This window comes from Centruroides vittatus, unplaced genomic scaffold, assembly GCF_030686945.1.
Source record: "Centruroides vittatus isolate TY-2023 unplaced genomic scaffold, ASM3068694v2 contig_651, whole genome shotgun sequence".
In the NCBI taxonomy this organism is placed as follows: Eukaryota; Metazoa; Arthropoda; class Arachnida; order Scorpiones; family Buthidae; genus Centruroides; species Centruroides vittatus.
In genome coordinates this window covers 2029947-2054801 of record NW_027122405.1, presented here as the reverse complement: position 1 = coordinate 2054801, position 24855 = coordinate 2029947, and the positions used below count along the sequence as shown (strand labels likewise).

Sequence of the window (24855 nt, the reverse complement as noted above, 5' to 3'; positions counted from 1 at the left end):
AGTTATTTATGACGACATATTATTGTTTCTATAACATAAATTAATCTTAAAACAGTCAATAGAAAAACAATAAAAAAATAAGACCAGTGTTAACTGCAACAAACTACTGTAAAAGAAGAGAAAATTACAAAATGTAATTAATAGGCTTGTTCCAGCTTAATATTCACTAGCTTAAGTTCTAGGAGCGTAATTGAAAGATATTTATTTATTAGAGAATCTAAGAAATAAACATTTTTAATAATAAAACTTTAAAAAATTGTAAGAAGAAAAAATTTTTTTGTAAAACTGGCTTTGTTGGTTTTAATTCTAAAAATTTAGTAACTTATAAAACACAAGTTCACTTATTTGACGAAATATTCTCTCCATGATGAAATACAACTGACAACAAACTTTTTCTTGTAGGTTGTTGCTGGATCACAAATTTTTATCCTCCTTGGAATTAAAGTTTTGCCGAAACTGCCGTGATAATCGTGTTTACACAGTAGTAAAAAATAAAAAAAGAAAAATAGTAAATAATCGTAAACTGACTTTGTCATCGGTAATTCAATACTAGAACTCGCATATAAGAAAACGCGTGTTGTAAGTTGGCGTATTTTCGTCAACGAACTACATCGTCATATATGTAAACACGCATTTTATAGTTTATTAAATCCTTAGCGTATTTCATTTTTAAATTCCTTTTTTATTTTTAACTCTCTCCGCCCCGTGAACCTTAAGAGGGCTTTTTTCTCATACCCATTGTGAATTTGGCCAGGCACAATGGGCTCGACATAGCCTATCTGAAGCAGCCCGCCCATTAAAATTCCCGAGTTGCTCGGTCGGATTTGATTCCGGAACCTCCAAAGCGGTAGGCCGACGCTTTAATCATTTCGACTATCTGGCTAACTTCCTGATTGAGAAAAACGGTTTTATCGGAAAGAAATTAACTTTTCGAGTAACCGTAACACCGAATTTCAATTTTTAAATAAAACTTTAATTGGAATACTAAAATAAAACAAATACAGCAAATCAATTAATTTACTTGGTATACGTATATTATATTATTATCAATTAATTCACTTGGTATAAGTATATTATACCAAGTGAATTGTATCAACGCACCCCGAAATTTGAATGAAATACGACATATTCGATGAGGTTTGCACTTTTTAAAAGCCAAATAAAAATTCCTGAATGAAATAAATTTTACTCACGAATTATTTCGTAATTACAGATTACAAATCATAAAAATTACAACTGATGTAGTAATAAAACGTACAAAAAAGATGAATGAATAAATTATTTTTACGATAAATTTTTTTTATTTTAAATAAATTTTAAATATTTATAAAACAAAAATGATCTATATTAAAAAATATATATATTTAAATGTACTAAAATTCTACGCCATATTTTAAAAATCAGTAATTGTAAAATTAAGCAGAGGGCGCTGGTCGAAACAAGATGGAAGTTTAGATAACCGTTGTTGGTTTTGCGGAAGTTTCTCGATTTCAGTCAGGAAAATGAGTTTGTTTATCAGAAGAGGCCAATTGGTTATAATCCAAACGGCGAAACATTTTATCAAAATTCAAAAGAGAACACGTGTAACAACAGAAACTGGAGCATTATTACCGCCGCCGAAGAAGACTCCATTCGGAATTCCTCGAGTCATAATAACAGTTTTGCCAGGATTGTATTTGGGAGCCACCATTAGTAAAGAAGGGGCCGCATTCTTAGAAGAAAACGACATATTCGTCCCCGACGACGACGACGATGACGAAGATTAAATCGCAAACCTTTGGAATTGTTGTTAAATTAATTTATTCATTTACTTTTAAGTTAATAGCTTTACTAATTGCGCTTTCATTTCACTGCTAAATTAGAAGTCTGGTTGTGAATGGATTTGAATTAAATTCAAGAATTGTGTTAACAGGCAAAAAAAAAGTTTTTCTCATTAATTAAAAAAATTGGGAAAAAATTCTTGTTACTTTTTTATTATTGAAGGAGGACAAGAATACATATACTGTAGATAGATTGATTACAAAAGTTTTTGTTGCAATTTGGAACTTTGACAATGGTTGTAATTTGAAAGTGCCAAATAAGTTTTTTTGAATGAAATAATTATTTTTAAATCAAATAAAATTAAAAACAATCTTAAGATTTTAAACAGTATCAAATGAATGCTTCATTTAACTATTATTTATTGCTAGATTATTTTTTTCCTTAATCTAGGATTGTGATTTATGATTGTTGATGTCTTAAAGTTGTTTTTCTAGTAAAAGATTTATTTACATATTTATGTCTATAAATAACTCATCTTAATATATATTGTAAGAAAATTGATATATTTGATACAAAATTATTTAATTCTAAACACTTTCAAAAGCTGGAACAGTTGATTAAAAACACTGCAGAGAACTCTGTGCTGGAGTATGAGTTGTGTGTAGTGTTTTTAAGATCATTTAATTACATTATCTTCAGGAAGTTAATAATTCTAATGTTAATTTATATAAAAGTAGATGTAAGAAGTAAATATATGCATATAGTAAATAAATATTGCAATGTAAAAATGAAATAAATTAGTGAACATAATATATGTATGTCAAATTATCAAAGATTCCTTTAATTAAAATACTTTGTTAGAATAAACATATCAAGCTTTTAATAATAATGTGAACAACTTATACTTTTATTTTTATTTATACATATATATATATATATAATATTTTTGTTTGATATATTGATTCACTAGTTTTAAAATTATTTGTAAAAAATCTATTCATTCAAATTTAGCAATAAATTGTGCTAAAGTTAATGCGACAATGAATTTCCTCTTTTTTTGAAACATCACCAAAACTTCCAACAGGATTTATAAAAATTTAATAAATATCCTGGCATAGATTGAAAATGCAAAAACAATTTTCATTGTATCCTTGAAGGTGTGCCATTGACTATGGGGTGGAAGTTATTCATATTGAAATCTTCCACTAGATGGCACTTTATCACCCTAGAGGTGAAGTTCGGGTGTCGGAGTGGCAGTGGCTGTTGCAGCGATGGGCCGAACGTTGCTGCGGACCTGTCTATCGATATTGCTGCTAGCAGTACTCGTGTTAGCGAAGAAAAAGTCCAGCAGCGGCGATGTAATCGAAGAAGTCGGCGGTAAGAAATTGGAGAAGCTGATCGAGGAAGAAGAATTCTTAGCCGTTTTCTTCTGTAAGTATACCAAGAGTTATGTAAAAGTATCGAATGCCGGTCTATTCTCAGTGTTGTACGCCACTTACCTTTTTTGGTACACCAATCCAATGGGAAATTCAATACTTTTCACTAAAGAAATGTGAAAAATATTGCAAAATGTTATCCGTCCGAAGCATTTCGCATTCGCGCATATATCATTAACGAATGCATATTTTTAATAATTCAAACGTCTGTTCCGCTAGCAGACAGCTTGCTGACGTCACTGCCACTTATATACGAGCCCGAAGCTTTGAAAATGTTAAAAATATGAATGTGTGGTTTACTTAAAGGTTTTTGTTTAGTGTTTAGTTTAAATTTAGAACATTTATAAAGCGTATTTAAATATATATTTTAAGCGCGCAATCCTTATATATATTTTTTAACTTTGAAATTTTATATGGACTGAAGTATATATTATGTAATTATAATATGTACTATAGTTTTTATATAATAAAGATCTATTTGACAAAATTTTAAAAAAATATACTTACATAATAACTTCAAATATGACTTTATTATTATGTATGTATATATGTATAGACACCCTTATTATAGGAAAAGGACAAGCAGCTCCTCAATATTAACATAATTATTTACTTTAATTAAATAAAAGTTTGAGAGTAATTATCACTTTACCTGCACGAGTTTATTATAGGGAAGTTAAAATTGCATGACAATGTATCACATGGTCTTCTACTACCAATTAGCTTCGAAGAAAAGGGAGGTCTGCCTATATGGTATCGGAAGAATTTCGTTCGTGAAATTAGTCAGCTCGACTTTGTAAATGAATCAGAAAAAAGAAATGAAATTGAATAACGAAAAAATATATATTTAAAACATTTTAAAGTTCTTATGATTTATTTTAAACTCTATTTTTTTTTTTTTCCTATTGAATCTATAAGCTGCTGTAAATAAATTATTATCGCACATTTATATATCTAGTCTATAAATAAACTGAATTTATTTTCGTATGCACTATTAATTAGAGATATCTGCATCTTTTCAGAATTGCAGGCATTAATTAAAAAGAATAATTAGTACTATGATTACATTAATTTGCCATAACTAAATAAACAATCGTCCCTGTAATTATCTAATTCGTGTCCTCCAAAAATTACATGACTGACACACTTCAAAAAGCTTTTATTAATCCAAACACATGGATTTTGTTGGCTCAATTTGACCTTGGTGAGACAAAGCTACACGTAGTTTTTAAGATTTAAAACAACTTGAAAATTCTTGAGTACGTAAAAATAGTATTATACTAACTTATCTACAAATCTTCTAAAATATTCATTATAAAGGATAAACAATATAGAAAGATATTTTATTCTTTATTGTAATTAAGAATAAAATATTTATTTTTAAATAAATTGGAATGACGACATTTTTACGCGTTTTAAATGTTATGTAATTGACTTATTGAAAAATAATATTTAATCTTAATTTTAAAAACTTTCAATAATTTTGCCATTCAATGATTTTCCTTCTGTATATTGCTATCTAATTGTTTATCTCTCAGGAAATTATATAATTACGCTTTGTGGGGTTCGGGAGTTTTATCTACTGTAAATGCGGTCTTATAATAGTTTTAAAAACATTTTGATTTATCTGGGTACTTTTTAAGCATCTCTATATATAAGTCATCAGTGCGGTATTGGTTATATGACCTGTCTGTCTTATTCATCATGCAGGAGTCTAACTTGCAATGAATTTGTCAGTATGAATGAGAGATGGAGTTACCCTGTTAAAACTACCACAGCGAAGCTTTGGATTGGATTCAAATCAAAATATATAATGAAATTAAAAGAATTTCTTGCCGCACAACGACGAATATAATATATATATATATATATATATATAATATTTTTTAATTCTTTTTTTAGCCTACTATTTTTGGAAGTAAAATTAATACGGAACTACTGGATTGAGACACGCTAAACTAATTTCCTCAAAATTAATCATAGGTGTTTTCCAGCATTTTTCAAATCTATATTCCATTCTACAACACACTAGTATTGTAGAACGGAATGTAATTTGAAAAATAACAAAAATTCGATCTTAGCTATTGTTGAGCGAAAAATTCTATATTATTCTAATTGACAGCATCGACTTGAAGAAATGATTTTTTTTTAAATATATTATAAAAGTTGATAACGAAATGATTATAATTATTAAATGTTAAGAGATCGAATTATTCGAGTATTCAATCTCAGTGATAAAGGTTTTTTTTTTGTTTTTTATCGTTTCTCTCCAATTTTTATTTTTTAGATTTTTAATTAGATATATCATGTAGTAAATATATCCCTCAACTAAGGAACAAAATGAATTTTGAAAATTTTTAGAAAAATTAATGTTTTCGGTATAAAAATGAGATTAAGCATGTGCACTAATACTCAATGTTCCATCAAAATAAAGCTCCAGCAATTTTAAAAAAGCGATTGCATACATAGTTTCTCGAAACAGCTCCAACAGTATGCATCTCTAATGATGTTTCAAATATGTTCAATATAATTTAAAACAGAGGAACAAACTTGCTACGGACAAGTATGCTGTGCATTCGGAAAGCTGAAATTCCCTTACATAAAGATTCTTTTCAAGTCAATGACATGTAGAGCACGTCGAGTATGCATTGTGTTGAAATAAGTGCACAAGACATTCATTTCACAATGCATAAAGCACACAACTGGACAACACCTAGTGTAGCAAAATTCACAATATCTGGTACAAAAATTCACATTCCTGTACCTGGAACTAGCTAAACATTTAACATATATCACCAGCAATCAGTGGCACACTCAAGATTTAATTTTGGAGGAGCTGAGTTAAACGGATAAAAAAAAAGTCGTAGAGAAACCGTGTTGTGCTAGATTGCTTTTTCTAATTGTTGAACACAAGATCGTGTTATTAACTCAAACACTTGGCTTTGACTCCACCTTTATTCAGTTGACTAAATAAAGGTGGAGTCAAAAGCCAAGTGTTTGAGTTAATAACACGATCTTGTGTTTAACAATTAGAATAAGGATAAAAAAAAAGTTAATGCGAATTCAATAAAATTCCCACCTTATGTGATCGCTAATTCATAAGTAATATATATATATATTTTTTTCCACTCTTTCCGCCCTGTGGGCACTAAGAGGGCCTTTTTTAGTAGGCCCATTATGGGTTCGGCCAGGCCCACAATGGGGCGACCGGGTGGTGAGGCACGGGGCCCGACATATCCGAACGGACCACCCCCCGAAAAATTCCTGGGATTATTCGACCCGTTCGGATTCGATCCCGGGTCCCCCAGAGCGGTAGGCTGCCACCTTTACCGCTCGGCCATCCGGCCATTATAAGTAATATATTATAAAAATAGAAGACACGACATAATATAAGTAAAAGAATTAGTTTAATTAGGAAAAGATTTTTGGAAAATTTTACTGGTGTTTTATTTTTTCTTTCTTTGGGAGTGCCAGGGCCCTTTGGCCCCTCTTCTGGGTGTGCCAGTCAACAATCCACAAGATATGACAAATTTTTTCACGCAGGACATCATTTATATGAAAAAAGACGTCAACACCAAAGACCCTGCACAATACAGACTAATTATGACTTCCAACACTTTATAACATTCTTACTTCTTCCACTATAAACAAAATATTGATAAACACGACATTCTTAAAAAAAAAAAAAAAAAAAAAAAAACCACTTCCGTAGAAACAAAGGTTGCAAAGAACACACTGACTTTATTAGCCTACGGAAAGTTTATAAGCAACACAGAAACATACATATGGCATACGTGTTGACTGTAGAAAAGCATTCGAGGGTTCCTCACATTTGGCTGCTGCACACACTTCGCATCTATAAAATTCATCCTCAACTCATTAGTTTCACTATGTTCCACGTTCCACTGGAGAACATTACATCTGAACCTCCACAGCACTCAGATAGAAAACGAATCAAATATACATCAACCGAGGAATTTTTCAAGAAGATTCCTTGAGTCCTCTTTAGTTTTTTTTTTTTTTTACTCTTTTCGCCCTGTGGGCACTAAGAGGACTCTTTAAGCAAGCCCAGTATGGAACGGTTCGGCCAGGCATTGGTTCAGCCTCCCCATTGTGGGCCTGCCACAATGGGGAGGCTGGGTGGTGAGGGACGGAGCCCGACATATCCGGACGGATCACCTCCCGAAAAATTCCTGAGGATTTTTCGACCCGTCCAGATTCGATCCCGTGTCTGCCAGAGCGGTAGGCTGCCACCTTGACCGCTCGGCCATCCAGCTGTCTAAAGTTCTCTTTGGTTATTGCCTTGCACTTAACCTCTTATCTAACATATTGAACAAAACACAATATGGCTACAATATTAGACATAACAAAACAACCCTGTTCACATTATCACACCTCATGTACTTGGACGATATAAAACTTTACGCATCCACACAAAATCAGCCTCACCATCTCTCACAAATTACATACACATTGAAATCATAAAGCTCATTCACATTAGTCAAGTTACTTGAATTCAAGTTTGTGTCCATACTGTAATCAAGTAACTTGAATCAAGTAGATATTTAAAATGGCATTGAGTGAGTGAGTGCAAGCTGGAATTTCAATAAGAACTGAAATTGTGAACGAATTTTTAAAACTCTGGAAAATTTATGGTAAACGAAAACGGTTAATATGACGAGGAAGTGGATTAGCAGAAGTAATCAGCTTGGTACATCTGTGACTCTGTAAAGAGCTGGCTACTTAAGAATGTCTGTAGAGCAGTTTGATGATCTACTCAGTATGATTGACAATAAGATACAGAAAAAAACGATATGAGAGCCAATAACAGCAGGAATGAAACTAGAAATACTATTCAAGTTGTTGTTCAAGGCAAGTGAAAAGTTATAAGAACGTCAACTACACTTGAAACTTGAAACAAACTTGAAAGGATATTTCAAGTCAAGTAAATAACAGGTTCGTAGTCAAGTCAAGTGGTTTCAAGTTACTTGATTTCAAATGGTTTGAATTCAAGTAACTTGACTAATGTGAACGAGTCCATATACAAATGGAGTTTGGTCTAGACAAATACAATACACTCTACATTAAAAAGGAGTTCTGAAGTGGAGATATTACCGAATCCGTGGAAGAGGGCGAGTTTTACAAATATTTAAGATTTCAACAGTCCAAACAGAACATGTACAGATAAAACGTAGATTAACACATGAATACCAGAACATGCAGTACTAAGAATACACCCAAATGCAAAACATACTGTTAAAGCAATTAATACATATGTTGTCCTTGTACTTATTCTTTTGGAGTTATACACTGGACATGCGCAGATCTCTAGCAACTCCAAAGGAAAACAAGAACATTTACTAAACATAAACAATATCACCCGAAATCGTTCAAAGGACATTTAACATCTACTATAAACAAATACTGATACAGAGGGAATTTTCTCACAAGAAACAATAAACATCAAGAAAACATAAAGCTATGACTCTGACAGATAGTAACAACATACAATTGAACTTATACTCTGAGCACTTGAACCTAACTCAGGACTATGATGGCAAAACTGCGTCAAACTGCTGACTGATTAGGGGCTGAATGTTTGGAGAGACTGAGGAGTTTATGATTGCCATTCAAGATCAGGTCATAAGCACTAAAAACCACATTCTGAAGAATACATCACTCACAAATGACTCGTGCAGAAAATGTCATATTCTGCCAGAACAATACAACATATAACCTCTGGTTGCAAGCTCTTAACACAGACTATTTACATAGGCATAATCAAATAGCAAATATAATGTTCCAAGAACTTGCACATAAACAAAGATTATTAAACACCATACTACGTACCATACTATGAATATTCTCCACAGTCAATATTAGAACACATGACATGCATAAAATATACTACGACAGAGCCATAATTACAGACTAAACAATTTATCACAATAGATATGTGAAGAATGGATAATTATTGTTCCTGTTGTCTTCTCTATCATACCACATAAACTACACAAAAATCTGGAAACATTAAGCCTTAATAAAAACATAATCACAACAGAAAGCTGCAATCTTGAATACTTGCCATATTGTTAGGAAGTTTCTAGACATGGACCAGAAGTTTCATGTTCCACTTGTTTGGGTAGCTTTGCTTTGACTTTAGTTCGGCATAGCACTTAGCACCAGTATCTGCTAAGCGTGACATTTATAACATAATAATAATAGCAACAACAGATTGTTCTTAAAATGAAAATATGAAAAAATAACTTTTTTTAACAATCAAATTTTAATTCGAAAATGTTATCAAAATTTGAGGGATAATTTAACATTAGTGAACAAATTGATGAAGCTATTCTTGAAGACTAGGGCTGAAAAAGTCGCTAAAATTATTTCATAAAGGAAAATTAAAATACCTATAATGTATATATATAAACTCGTGCATTATGTAAAATGTAATCAAAATACTTTTATTGAAAATTAATTCATTTGAAATAATTTTGCACCGCAGCAAGTTTACAGAATAATATTTTGAAATAATGGTGTTCCGCTCGAAAGTATCCGATTTGATTTGGCTATAAAAAAAATTAACGGTTAAAGCTCACTAAAGATTTTATACGAGAGAAAAACTCACCAAATTTCATTGAAAAAAAAATCACCTCTCTCTGCGTGCTTCAGCAGTCAGTGACAACATCAAGGCAATTTCCTACTAAGTACGCTGTAGCATGTCTTGTCTCAGTGGCGATGGCTGCGATGATGCACTCCCAAAGATCCTGAAGGTTTCTGACCGAACTCATCTAACCTCACAGAAAGAAATCTAAGGGAATCAGGTCGGAAGATCTTGGCGACCACGCTATCGGACATACACTTAGACATTAGGATCTACACCACTTAGACATTAGACGACCCTAATAGGAATCTAGAGCCCAGCACTGTAGACTAGTATCTTTAATCGCCTTGGTCTGGTTATTAAGTTAAAGTTCCTACTGTTTTTGAAACATTATTATTAACATGTATAATACTGTTAATATAGTTTGATAACAATAGTTTTTAAAAAATTTTCTATGGAAAATGTGAATATTGTAATTTTTAAGACATTTTAAAAGTGGGTATATGATTTAATATGGCTGAAAACATTTGCGAATAGAAAATTTGATATTTAAAGCATTGAATTTTATATCATTAGTACCAGTAAGAAAATCTACTTTTTTGTAGTAATTTTGAATGCAAAATTAATCATTGCATTGTATTCAAAACTATGTTTTGTTTCTCTCTTTGACCTCTAAGTTGAATGAATCAAAACAATTCTGCTATCAAAGGTTTTACTCCCGCAGCCAAGTTACATGCCGATCTACATGACTATGAGACTACTAGTTGACATAAGTCTGGTTTCGATCTGCCAAGATGACATAAATACTCTTATGTCTATAGAAACATTTTCACAAACAATATATTTTTCAAAGTGGATGACTAACGAGAATGTAAAAAATAAATCTATTTTAAAGTACTGTAGTTTTTATATTACTACTGAGGACCGGTTTTGGACTGTTAGCCGCCTGCGTGCTAAAGATATTTGGCTTCCTCCTGTCAATACTGATCACGAGTAAATTAATAACCTACTAGCGTGTTTTATGACAGTTTCATACAGTTGACAGGGGTTTAAAAAGATATAAAAATGTTTGATTTATTTTAATTTTATTTAAATCAAGCCGGCCGTATATTACAGGCGCCCTTGTTCAAGTTATATTTTAGTACCGCCATAAAATAGAATTTGCAAATTATACTGAAATTAATTTCAAACGATTTTTTTGTTTAATATATAAATATTATACAATATATACATATATGTATATAAAAATTAATTAAATATGAATATTTAAATGGTGCGCATCTCTTTATTTAAATCTTTTGGTTCCGTTAAAAATTAAAACAATGGTGTAAGTGTCGCTTTAACATTAATGGTACGGGAATAAAAGCTCATTCACAATGAAAATTAAGCATAAACATAAAACCCTGTACCTATGTTATTTAATACAACCATTCACAAGAGTTACATAAGTGTAACCTTAAACTTAATCATAAGACGTTAACATAAATAGCTTAAAGCTTGAAGTTTATAAACTCCAAGTGTTTATGCTTTTTACGTGATTTAAAACAAGAAGCAATCATAGTGGTTATGGAATTTCCTTTGATGAATTTTTCTCTGGTACAACGGATGAATCCCCCATGACCTGTTTCTTGAACTTTTAGTTTTCTGATGCAAAACACCTAACATATCTGCTTCGGTTTTATTTATACCTAAACTGCACAGCTATATCGTCAGTCGTCATGGAAACATCAATCTATTTTATCGTCGACCATTATATTAAATTATATTTGAATTTTATTTTTTAAAGTGCACTGTTGGTTCTTCAGTATTTTAGGAAAAGAATTGCCTGTACGCATATATATTGTGACAAAAAAACGTTCTGTTTTAGGAAAAAATGTAACAATAAACAAGGTGTTTAATATATATTTCAATACATGTGCAGCGCCGTAACTAGCCTTTTATGCGCCTGGTGCGAGCTTCTGTAACTACGCCCCAAAACTATGACCCAAAACTTGGTCATTTCTGCGCCCCACTAGGGTCTACGCCCTGTGCCTGGTCACCGCTGGCACCGCCCTAGTTACGGCACTGTACATGTGCGTATATACTTTTTCTATTTCTTGTTTAGGATTAGATCAGTTGCTAAGTGATGTTCTTAAGCAACCATATTTTTATCTTTCAAAATATTATCATCATCGCTTCTCCGAATCTCGTTTCTTCACAAGAACGTAGTGGAACAGGGAATACTGTCTGTAATTAGTAATTACCAGTTTTGTATGTTCATGGAAAGATGGCCTCCGATAAAGGAATAGTGTCTCCACCCTACTTGCTTTTTGCGAAGGCTCCATTGGCTCAAGGCATTCGTTGTACTCGGTTTTTATCGTATCAGTCACCAGATTTCTCACTTTAGCATACAGAGATTTTTTTGTGATCTGTTCCTTCGATTTGCAAAAGCTTAAATTAGAACTAATATAATACCATTGAGTTATACAGTTAAATTTAATGATATTGATATTAAATTTAACTATTTATTTAAAATCGCAAGTTATTTAAAATCAATATTTGATTTTAAAACAACGCATTACTGTAACTAAAATATTCAAATTTTCGTTTAGTGTGTATATATATATAATATTTTCATTTTTTGACTCTTCCTGCCCTTTGGCAATAAGAGGGCCTTTCTAATCATACCCACCATGCGTTCGCCCAAGCCACAATGGGAGCGGGCCAGACATCCTGGACGTATCTACGTCCATGAAAAATTCTTAAAGTTGGGGTTGCTCGCTCAGATTTGATTTCGGGTTTCTAGAGCGGTAGACTGACGCCTTTACTGTCTCAGCGGTCCATTTAGAATATTTTAAAATCAACTATATAAATTTTATTCCCAAATTTTCTGAAATATTCTATAGTACTTTTATTATAAAGTTAAGTCTTGGTTTCAGTTTATTTTTCAATCTTAGCAATTTCAAACTTATGATTGATTTTTAATAGTAATTTACCAATCAGATGCTTAAGTTATATTACTATTTTATAATAATAAAATAACTAAAGAAGCACATATATCATGCCCATTGCAGAATGGGTTTAATGAATGCAATGAAATGCATGGCATTTGTCCTAGTTTTCTAGTTACCTTTACAGCACTCACACACTGAATTCAGTGCCAAACAATGATGTGTCTGGAAAATGTAGAATAGACTTACCGAAATGTCTCGATTAATGTCGTGTTATATTATTTATATATCAATTCAAATTTATATTCCTGAAATATCTTTGAGTTGTTATTAAAAGTACATAGCCTACTGATACAGCCATTTATCAGATAACGATAATTATATAATTAAATAATAGAAAAGATTTTATTTATAGAATTAAATCAGATTTTAAAAAGCATGAATATGTAGAAATATCGAAAAGTTACTTATAGAGATTCATATTAAACACGTTAGCGCCATATTTTAATATCCAGGAAACCTTTCGATGAGTCATTAAACTATAAGTAAATTATAAATTTTAAAACATTGGTCTATTTATTGAATATTTGGAACTAGATTTAACTGGAAAGTATCAAAATATTTTTTGACATATAAAAATAATATAACTAATCCATCCAATTAGTGATGACATTAACTCCAATAAATTTTATATGGCTCAGTAAAAGAAAAAAAACATGAAGTTGCTATACAAAATGCAATTCTAAAGATGCTTTACGAAATTATAATAATAATGTAATTATGCAAGGATAAAACTAAGAAGGATGCTGGGAAAGCCGACACTCTAAGAGGATCAGGAAGTTCGATCATTTATAATTATAATTTACTACGATATAAAATTTTAATAATAATAATAATAATAGTTTAAAATGAGTATTTCTCGTAAGTCAACAAAATTATTATTTTATTAAAAAATAAAAAAATTTTAAAATGGACGAGTATAACTAAAAGTTAATTTTAAATTATGTGGCGCCATCTCTATGAGATTTTATTTTAAAATAATTTTTTATAATAATAATTATTAAAAAAGGCAAAAAACTTACTTTTTTTGGGTACGAGTGAGTTTTATTTTTAAAAAATGTAAATAATGAAAATTTTGATCTTTACTGAAAGTTTGACTCCACTCGAGATATGGCCCTTCTCTCCTTGGCTTATAATCTCTAAAATGTAGTCAGTGGCATAGCGAACACAACTGGCGCCCCTCTTCCCCCTCCAGAAACACATATAGTTTGTCTTGGAGACCATTTGGGCGCCCCTCTGCGAGTGGCGCCCGGTGCATGATACACCCCCTTGCACCCTGTCGCTACGCCACTGAATGTAGTAGCATCAGTTCCCCAAATATACGAGTAAAATTATTCTTGACAAATTTCAAAAAGTTTTTTCCACGGGACGTGAGATATAAAGCAAAATACAAGCCAACACACACACACACATATATTTACATAATTTTCTTCCCATATTTTTGTTTTTAGAATAGAACCTTAATTAATTTATCAGAGGAAAAGTATGGCGATCAATCAAAAATTGACCTCCAAGATTTTTACATTTTTAGGCTCGGGGGACCTTGAAACTTCGAAAAATGAAAAAAAAATCTTCGGGATTTTTTTCTATTCGGATGTTTGTTTGTTTGTTTGTTTGTGCGGGGGACACGATTTTGTTCATCCTGTTTGAAGTTTAATAACTCCTGTGCTTTTTGTCGAAAATTTCTCAAATTTTGCAGTGAGGTTTGTGCATTAGGATGATTGATGCTATTAAATTTTGGTTGTTAAAGGTCGACGGGATGGGGAGATAAAGAAGGGTCGTGTGTCATATCTTGAGTAGGGTCGGACTTAATGACGATTTTACTCGTTAATACCATTTACAAAATTTTATAAAACCCATCCCTACTCCCAAAATTAAACTTTTTGCAATTTTATGATAGTTAAAAATACGATATTTTATTTTTAAAATTTTATAACAGATGGTGCTAAACGCAGTTTTAAATGTTACCGGGAAAGTTAAGCAACTCGATGGAAATTTTTTTTAGTTGATTTATATTCAAACTTAAGTAGCATAAGGTTAAGTTTTTATTGTGCTAATTAACAAAATGAATATCAAAATATATTTTCTATTATATACAGTATTTCTTTTTATTGTTATTTCAGATACGCGGACATGCAGGAATTGTGATAAAATACTTACCTCTTTAGAAAATATAGACGACGATGCCGAAAAGTTTGGTGTTGCATTTGTTAAAAGTTGTGAAAAATCTATGGCCAAGAAATTTGGTGCTACTTCCTTTCCAGCCCTTGTTTACTTTAGAAATAAAGAACCTTCTGTATTTGAGGGTAATAATAATTTGAATTTTATTTTTTTAATTAGCTTAATTATTTAGTCAAATATTCAAATTATCAATAGTAGAATTTTTTGAATTTAAATATTTAGTTTTTAATATAATAATTTATAAAATATAAGCTTAGCTTTATAAACTAATTTAATAATTTTTTGCTATCAAGAAAAACTAAAGATAAAAAATTTATTCTTGGTTTTAGTTTTAATGTTTAAATATAATAATTATATTCAGTCAGTAATAAAACTGAATTGACATCAATGTATGTTTTGTCAAATGATTAAATGCATATTAAAACTGTTCTATTCAAAATTTGCAAGTACTGTACTTTTCGTAGTTTACAACTACCCTCTTCACCATGATTCAATTTGAGTGACATTACACTAGACAATTTAGATTGTGTTACCAATTGTGTTGACACTTCTACCCTGTATGGTGTTATAACAAAGGATATTACACTCAAAGCAATAAATAATATATATGTTCAACAATGTATTTTACGTCATCAGTTTTTAACTGATTTTTAAAATAATTAAATTTAGAAGTTAAATGTACCGCTATTTATTTAATACTTTTAGGAAGTATTAATTGTTATCTGAAACTGGAATGCAGAAGTTGGTGTCATTAAAAATTTCAGTTTGCAGGCAAAAAGATTATGTTAATTACTTTTCGAATTTAAGTAGAAAAAGATAGACAATAATCTCTGATATTTATTTTAAAAAGTATTATTGAAGTAAATAAATATATGAAGAATAACTTTAAATTGTTGTTATAAAGCAAAAAGGTACTTAACAGAGAGGCTTTCATCTTCAGAATCTCTATTAAAATGATGAAATATTTACATTAGAAAAATTTCAAAAAGCTACGAATTTTCGTCGTATAAGACTTATAAAGCAATTTATGTAACGAACAGAAAATGTTAGAGTGAAAAATCAAGAGGTAAACTACATTAATCATTTAAGGTGAGAATTGGATTTGACAGAGTTTTTTATTCATGGCAGTTTGAATTTTTCTGTATTTTCCCAAAGCTAGAGTTCTGCTTCTTTTTTAATTTGTTTAACATAAACTGGTACAATGATATCTAATTAATCTGGTACAAATGTAAAGACTAGAAGTACTGTACATTTATAAATTTTAACACTTTTTTCTAAAGCACATTCTATTTAATATTAATATATTTGGGAATCCTTTTATGATATAGATTATGTTGTTATTGTGGCTAAATGCCATTTGTATAATATATAGTTATATTTTATTTTAACTTAGAATATATTTTTCCTTCTCTTTCCTATTCATATTATCTTTACTTCCTGGAACCCTTCCCTGACCGGTGCTTAACGGCTTAACAATAATTGACCCCATTATGGACAATAGGACTGTACGCAGCCCTGAGGGGTAGAACCAAGACAAAGAGTCACTTTTGAGTCAGAGCTGAAGGAGGAAAGACGAGAACGAGAAAGCTCCCGAATACGTCTTCGAGACCACGTGGGTGAAGACAAAGAGAACTTTATGTGTAGTGAAAGTGTTGACTGTTTTTTTTTCTCGTGATTAAGAAGAGATTCGTCATCTACACCGTTATATGTACCGTTATGTGCACCTCATTGCATTAGCACCAAAATAGTTGGGTACCCATTCCTTTTTTTTTCTTCTCCTATCAGTTATTTTATTGTCATAAATTCTTCTATCATTCTTCATTAGTTGTAATTAATTATAAGTTTAGAATTAAGGTCTATATACGTTTGTAATCGCCCTTTGTAAAATAATTATCTATGTATCGGAATAGTCGTCACGAGACCTGAGGCTTATATCATTATATTTTTGTCGGGTTCCGTACTAATACTACCTGTGTTGGAGATAGAGATATTATAGCTGGCATCCCACAACCCTTCCTGTATCTATATACGCGAATAAAAGATCCTGTTGTAAATATTTATACCAGTTTCTTTGTGTACCACATTCGCGATCCTCACAATGGCGTCCGCGACAGGATGCCAGTATTAATGGTCCAATTCGACTGTGAACTTATCTCTATCCTGACGGTGATTTATTCGGTCAGTAGCCCGATCTGTGACTTTGTATTATTTTTTGCTATTGTAAAAAGGTCTGTGGTATTATGGCGACCAACTGTCCTGTCGAGACAACTACATCAAACAATATGACCACATCCAATCCTCCTCTTGTGGTTACTGGGTTTCTGGGGATGATCCCCACGTTCTCGAACTCCCAGAATGACTCCGTTAACATCCAACAATTCTTTCAGACAGTGGAAAACATATCACGTCTGGCCGAGTGGAACGACGACGTTAAGATAGCTGTCCTCCAGGCAAAACTGAAAGGGGAACCCCTAAATACATTTTTTTGCCTCCTCGAACAATACCCAGGTTCATTTAACGATATTAAACGCGATCTTGTAAAATGTTTCGAAAGGAAGGCCCCTAAAGAAAGGAATGTAATCGATCAAATTATGAGCATTAGACAAGGTGTTAACGAGTCAGTTACGGACTATGTAATTCGCGTTAAAACGTTGTTCTCCAGGACAATTAAAGTAAATAACAATATGGCAACTTTGAGGGACAATGTTATCTTGGAAAGATTCGTGAAAGGACTGAGTAATCGAATCAAACCCAATGTTTTGAGGCGCAATCCTAAAACATTAGAGGAAGCGTTTGACTTCGCAGAAAACGAGGAGCAGATCGAGGCTGAGTGTAGTAATTCAGCTGACAAGAGGAACATCAACATCGCTTCCCAACATCCTCCTAACAATCAAGGTAGTGAAGAAGATATACCGGGAGAGGAAAAAGGGCACGAAATAGATCGTATAAGGAACCTGGAAGAGGAAGTTAAGTTGTTAGCTGATTCTGTAAACCGATTAATTCAAACGCAAAAAGGAAATACTAATCGTAGCGAGCGCCGTGCTTGCTTCATATGTGGTGAACATGACCATATCGCCCGGAATTGTCCTACCCGAAATAAGCGTAATTTATTTAAACTGAACAAGGAGTATGGTGAAGGTCAGGACCATACTCTCTATTCCGAAATTAATCTGACCCCTGATGTCATAATTTCCAAAAAGGGTTTACCCATAATTGAGGGCTCCAGTCTCGGAAGGAAGGTAAGGTTCTTAGTCGATACTGGTGCCGAAAATTCTTTATGTGATCTGACTATAGTTGAGGCCATTCCTAGAAGAATATTAGAGGGCCTGAGCATTGAGAGCGCTAATTTCGGGGTTAGGGGTATTAGCGGTGCGGTGAATAGTTGCGAATACCTCCTTCATACTAAAATAAAATTCTTGTGTATTACTTGCCCTATAGATATCGCTTATATAAGGTTTCCTGAGAACTTGGAGTATGAAGGCATATTGGGGGTTGACATTATATCTAAACTCCCTGAACTACTGGAAAGGGTTAACGATGCTTTTAGGAAGGAGTCCTCCCAACGATTAAACACCTCTAGTAACTCACTGAACTGTTCCAACTCTGTATCTGTTAAATTACCAAATTTAGAAGGGCTTACCGAAGATGTTAGAACCAAAATTATTGACATATTTAAGAAACATCCCCACTGCTTCGCTTCCGATATATCTGAGTTAAAAGGCACGAAAGATTTTGAACATCTACCCATTATCGAGACCCCAGTCCCCATAAACGTCCGTCAATATAGGATCCCAGAATGCTATTTAAAGGAGCTCAAAAGGTTAATATCCTCTTATGTCGAAGCAGGGATCATTGAGGAAAGCACTTCAGAATGGAACTCCCCAATCCATGTCGTGGAGAAAGATAACGGGGAATTGCGTATGACTCTAGATTTGAGACGTATCAATGAAGTAACTCGCCCCCAGGAATTTCCCCTGTCCAGAGTGGATGAAATTCTTAGCAAGCTTCATGGCAACCAATACTTCTCTGTCCTCGACCTAAAATCTGGTTACTTTCAGATCCCCCTTCACCCCTCTGCGAGGCCTATATTTGCTTTTTCCACTCCCTGGGGAAAGTATCAAATGTGCCGTTTACCCCAGGGAGCAAAAAACAGCGGCCGGTATTTTCAGTATGTTATGACTAAGCTCCTCGGCCAATTTATTGGAATAAATTGCTTCGTCTTTCAAGATGACGTCGTCCTTTTTTCAAAAACTATTGAAGAACACCTTACCCTTATTGATAAGATATTAAGCATCTTGGACTGCGCTAATTTGAAATTACACCCCAGTAAAAGCAAATTCATATTAGAAGAGGTCTCGTACTTAGGTCACATAATTAGACGTGACGGCATCCTCCCTGACAAAAAAAATGTAAGTGCCATTCTTAATGTCAACCCACCTGTAAATGTAAAGGGAGTTAGGAGTTTCCTGGGGATGGTTGGGTTTTTCCGCGCCTTCATTCCAAATTTCGCAGAGATCGCAACACCCCTTACCAATTTAACTAAGAAGGGTATAAAGTTCAAATGGGATGATCATTGTGACAATAGCTTTCAAAAATTCAAACTTTTATTAACTCAACCCCCTGTTCTTGTTCACCCTGATTTCTCTGAACCCTTCCATATATATACCGACGCCTCGGAGCTATGTGCTGGCGCTGTTCTGGGACAGATGAGAATAAAAAAATTTGCCCCGATCGGTTACTTCGGCAAAAAGTTTCATGGGGCAGAGCTCAGATATTCGACAATTGAAAAGGAGTGTCTGTCCATTATACTAGCCCTACGACATTTTAAACCAATCATCCTAGGCCATGAAGTAAATATTTATTCCGACCACAAGCCGTTAACTTATATCAAAACAATGCAAAATCACAACAAGAGATTGATGCGTTGGTCAATCGAATTATCTGATTATAGTTATAATATATGTCATATCAAGGGAAATTTAAACCCGGTTGCTGACTGGCTTTCGCGCCCTGAGATTCCCATTGGAGAGTTTGGATATACACAAGATTGTAATGTGAGCGCTAAGGATCGTAGTTTCTGGGAGAGGGTCGTCGAGTCTCAGGATCAGGATAAGTTTTTCTCTAAAATGAAGGAGAATCTAAAAAAAATTTGTACACTCGAACCCGTGGATTCTTTCGATGGCATCCAACCTGAATTTCAGTTAGAAGGCAACGTATTGGTTCACGTTAAGCCTGATCAATACAGGTTACGTCATTGGAGGCGACCTTGTGTCGGCCCTAATATGGTTAGCGAAGTTATTAAGGCCTTTCATAACTCGGATGTCGCAGGTCATTTTGGTGTAGAGCGAACTGCCAACCTAATTGATCGCCATTATTATATCCGTAATGTTCGCACTTTAGTCCGCCATTTTATTCAAGAGTGTATAACCTGTCAAAAATTTAATTTGCATCGGCATCGTGCCCCTTTTCAACAGACTGAAACGGCAGAGTTTCCCTTCCAAAAAGTAGCCATTGATATCGTTGGCCCCCTTCGTGTGACTCCACAGGGGAATAGGTACCTCTTCACTATCATCGACATATTTACTAGGTACGCAGAGGTGGTCCCTATAAAGGATCAATCAGCCCAATCTATTAGTGACGCTATATTCAATCACATTGTGTGCCGTTACGGTTGCCCAGAGGTCATCATATCCGATAGGGGCAGTAATTTCACTTCTAGGATTTTCCGTGAGACTTGTGAGCTTTTGCACACCAAGCATAACATGACGACTGCTTATCGTCCATGCTCAAATTCGGTGTGTGAGAGGTTCAACAAGTCCATTTGTAGCGTCATCTCCCGCATATCGGGCGGCAACAATAAGGATTGGGACTTATTCGTTAACCCTGCGACCTTTGCCTATAATAATACAACTCACGCTTCCACTAGAGAGGCTCCGTCCTTCCTCTTATATGGCTACGACCCCCGGTTACCTTGGACCTTCCCTAGTAATGATACTATGATCAATGGGGATGAAAACCAGAAAAACAAATGGATTGACCGTTTGAATATTATACGTGACAACGCTTTCGCGTATGGCAAGCAAAAGAATTCCCTTAATAGAGAACGCATAAATTATGGCCGTAGTTATAGCACCTGGGCAGCAGGACAGAGGGTATGGTTGTTGAGAAAAAGCACTACAAAGAAACATGGAAAGTTCTCTCCCAAATACTTGGGACCTTTTAGAATTTCTCGTATCTTAGGACCCGTCACAGTTGAACTAGAGGGTAACGCGCGCCGTGAAAAGTTTGCTGTCCATTCGGACAGGTTGAAACCATGTTTTTTTCCTGTAAAGTCACATAATTTGAAAAGAAATGACAAGACAACCCCTCTTGTTAGTGACGTAGAGGATAGTGAGACAGAGGACTACGATGTTCCTTTGGCCTACCTCCGGTATACTCCAACCGCTCCAGTTCAAGATCACCAGCAAAAAGAACAATCTGAAGATACAACTTTGGACGATTATCAACACCTTTGTAAGGGAGGTAGTGACAAGCCTGGCCCCACCCACAGTTACCATCTTCGTAACAAAAAAGTCGATTACCGGAGGTTACACTACGGTAACTGACTGTTTCGTGGGGGGCATATGTGGCTAAATGCCATTTGTATAATATATAGTTATATTTTATTTTAACTTAGAATATATTTTTCCTTCTCTTTCCTATTCATATTATCTTTACTTCCTGGAACCCTTCCCTGACCGGTGCTTAACGGCTTAACAATAATTGACCCCATTATGGACAATAGGACTGTACGCAGCCCTGAGGGGTAGAACCAAGACAAAGAGTCACTTTTGAGTCAGAGCTGAAGGAGGAAAGACGAGAACGAGAAAGCTCCCGAATACGTCTTCGAGACCACGTGGGTGAAGACAAAGAGAACTTTATGTGTAGTGAAAGTGTTGACTGTTTTTTTTTCTCGTGATTAAGAAGAGATTCGTCATCTACACCGTTATATGTACCGTTATGTGCACCTCATTGCATTAGCACCAAAATAGTTGGGTACCCATTCTTTTTTTTTTCTTCTCCTATCAGTTATTTTATTGTCATAAATTCTTCTATCATTCTTCATTAGTTGTAATTAATTATAAGTTTAGAATTAAGGTCTATATACGTTTGTAATCGCCCTTTGTAAAATAATTATCTATGTATCGGAATAGTCGTCACGAGACCTGAGGCTTATATCATTATATTTTTGTCGGGTTTCGTACTAATACTACTTGTGTTGGAGATAGAGATATTATAGCTGGCATCCCACAACCCTTCCTGTATCTATATACGCGAATAAAAGATCCTGTTGTAAATATTTATACCAGTTTCTTTGTGTACCACATTCGCGATCCTCACATATGATCCCACAGGTTTGTTTAAGACTTTTTTTCTCCACCATCTATACATTGTAGTCTCTTTTTAATTGTATGCGAGGATAATCTAAACACTTTTTTTATTTTTGTCTCTTTTCACGTTGTGGGCACTGAGAGAGCCTTTTTTCCATGCCCATAGTGGGTTTTTCCAGGCAAACAACGAGGGTGATGAGGGACAGGATTAAACATATCTGTCACAGATTGTCCATGAGAAATTCCTGTGGTTGCTCCCAGGGTAAGACACTACAAAAATTGAGAGATTGTGATGAAAAATTGCAGCCCGGCATTGTGACAATATCACAATAAATAATAGCTTGTTTGTATTTTTCTTCTTGCTTGGATGTATGTGGATAGGATTTCTTTTTCCTTTAAGTTTTTGTATAGATCTTATTTTTTTCTGTAAATAGTAGTTTGTGGTAATTTTTTGCTAGCTTCACTAGCTTTAAGTTTAACTCTTCTCTGATTGGATTTTTCTTAATTTTGTCCATAAATCTATGATATTTTTCAGTGATGTTCTAGACCAGATGTCACCAAACTACGGCTTGTGGGCCAGATCTGGCCCGAGAGGTCAATTCATCCGGCCTGCTGCCACACCGTTCCACAAATGAGCTAAAATATAATTATTTATATGGAAATGTGATAGATTGTAGATAAACTTACTATGTAAAAAAAAAATAAAATAAGTGCAAGTAAAAGTGTGCAAATTTGTCCAATCTAATTTTTGCATCTGACAGTAACACAATTTTTAAGAAAATCAGTGAAATAAAAAATTTGGCTACTTTTTGCCTCTTTGGATATCAGAGCGCTTTTTTGTGTAAGTATCTGCAATAAAGTCTCTAAGAAAAATGATTACAAGCTTGCTGCAGCCATCATGTTTGTGTATTGGTAAATAAATATGTTGATTGTCTTTATTTTTTGTGTGTTCAGTGTATTGTATTGAACAAAATGGTTATGCGGCCCATGCTTGTCATTCTCTGTTATCTGGCCCACTGTGAAAAAGTTTGGTGACCTGTTCTAGACTGTTAGGTCATCTACAGTATGTTTCTCTATATTCCTAGGATTGATCTCCTGATAGTTTCTCTATTAAGTTAATATTAAGTTAACAGCTATTTCTATCATGTTACCTGCTATTGGGAACCTAATGTTTTTATTGGGATCAATATTGCCCTTGGAAATTAAACTAGAAACTATATATAACAAGATTAGAATGTGTAACAAAATTTTTTGAGTTTCCAGGTTTCTTTGCTAGATGCTAGCTACAATGTTAACGAGAGTAATATTCAGTGAAGAATAAAAGACTTTATTTCCGTAAGAATAACCAGAATTTAAACTTAAGTTTTACTTTCCTGGCTGTTATGTATACATAACATGGAAAAGTATTGGAATCATGTTAAATTCAATTCGCTGAGTTTTTTGAAAATCTCCATGTTTTGAGAGCTCCTGAATCTAAAAAAAAGTCCAAATACAGAGAAAAAAATTCCATGGATGTGTGTCTGTTGATGTTTATACCATTTAATATCTCAGGATGGGGTATCATTAAGAAACAAAATTTGGCATGGTAGCCTGTGTATAAGGGGCATTGATGCTGACAAATTCTAGTGGTTAAAGGGATGTCATGTGTTGTATCTCAAGGGGCTGGATTTAATGAATATGTTATTCATTACTAGCATTTACAACTCTAAAGGAGCACATGTACACTGTCACCAATCCAGAACAAGTACTTCAAAAATTATGAGATCTTAATGAGTCATCGGTGATGCATTTTACAGTATGTGACCATCAAACATTGTTCCTGTCTATAAACTGGAACCTTGTTTCTGCAAACTGAGAGATTTTCTTTTGACGAAGATGGAGGGTGCTTATAAGTATCTACCTGATGTGTTAGATCTAATGCACTTGATGTACACTCGTCCTTCTTCGAATATGAAGGCGTCATCTACCTACAGACAAGGGGTGTACCTATGGGTAGCTCAATATTAGGAAGGCTCTGTGAAGTACATTGATGACATTCTCATAATATAGAACAAAGTATCTAACCTTGACTCGGTACTTAAGTATTTTAACAATAACTCCCATGGCCTGTCGTTGAAAGTTGAACAAGAGAGTCATACGACTGTACATTTTTTGGATATCAACATCACTATGGACCATGGTCATCTATCCACCAGTGTTTTCCATAAGGAGTCATATACACCTCTATTTATACCTAACCATTCACGTGACCCTTATGGTTACAAAGTCGCCGCTTTTTGAACTTTGATAAAAAGGGCCCACACACATTGTTCAGAGCAAAGGGAAAAGAAAAATGAGTTGTCGTGGATGCTTTGTAGATGGTGCTAAGATCCATCTACAAAGAAATTGCTATCTGTATGAACACAAAGATTGCCTATAGGAGATCCAACACTGTATATGGGCTATTGCTTTACAGCAAGGACAGGATTGACAAAAGTTGGGCATCAGGGGTATACATGGTTCTTTTCAGA

At 33.7% G+C, this 24855-nt stretch overlaps 1 protein-coding gene across 4 annotated transcripts in view; it reads left to right on the top strand.

Annotated features, from left to right (window-relative positions):
• Positions 1 to 2979: 2979 nt before the first annotated feature.
• LOC136979905 (putative leucine-rich repeat-containing protein DDB_G0290503) overlaps positions 2980 to 24855 on the top strand; it is a 157087-nt gene continuing 135211 nt past the window's right edge. For all 4 annotated transcript variants that reach the window (XM_067275938.1, XM_067275937.1, XM_067275936.1 and 1 more), the window contains exons 1-2: positions 2980 to 3192; positions 14918 to 15100. In XM_067275938.1, the coding sequence (XP_067132039.1) occupies positions 3033 to 3192; positions 14918 to 15100 (343 nt within the window). In that variant the 5' untranslated portion in view covers positions 2980 to 3032. The remainder of the gene's footprint in view (positions 3193 to 14917; positions 15101 to 24855) is intronic.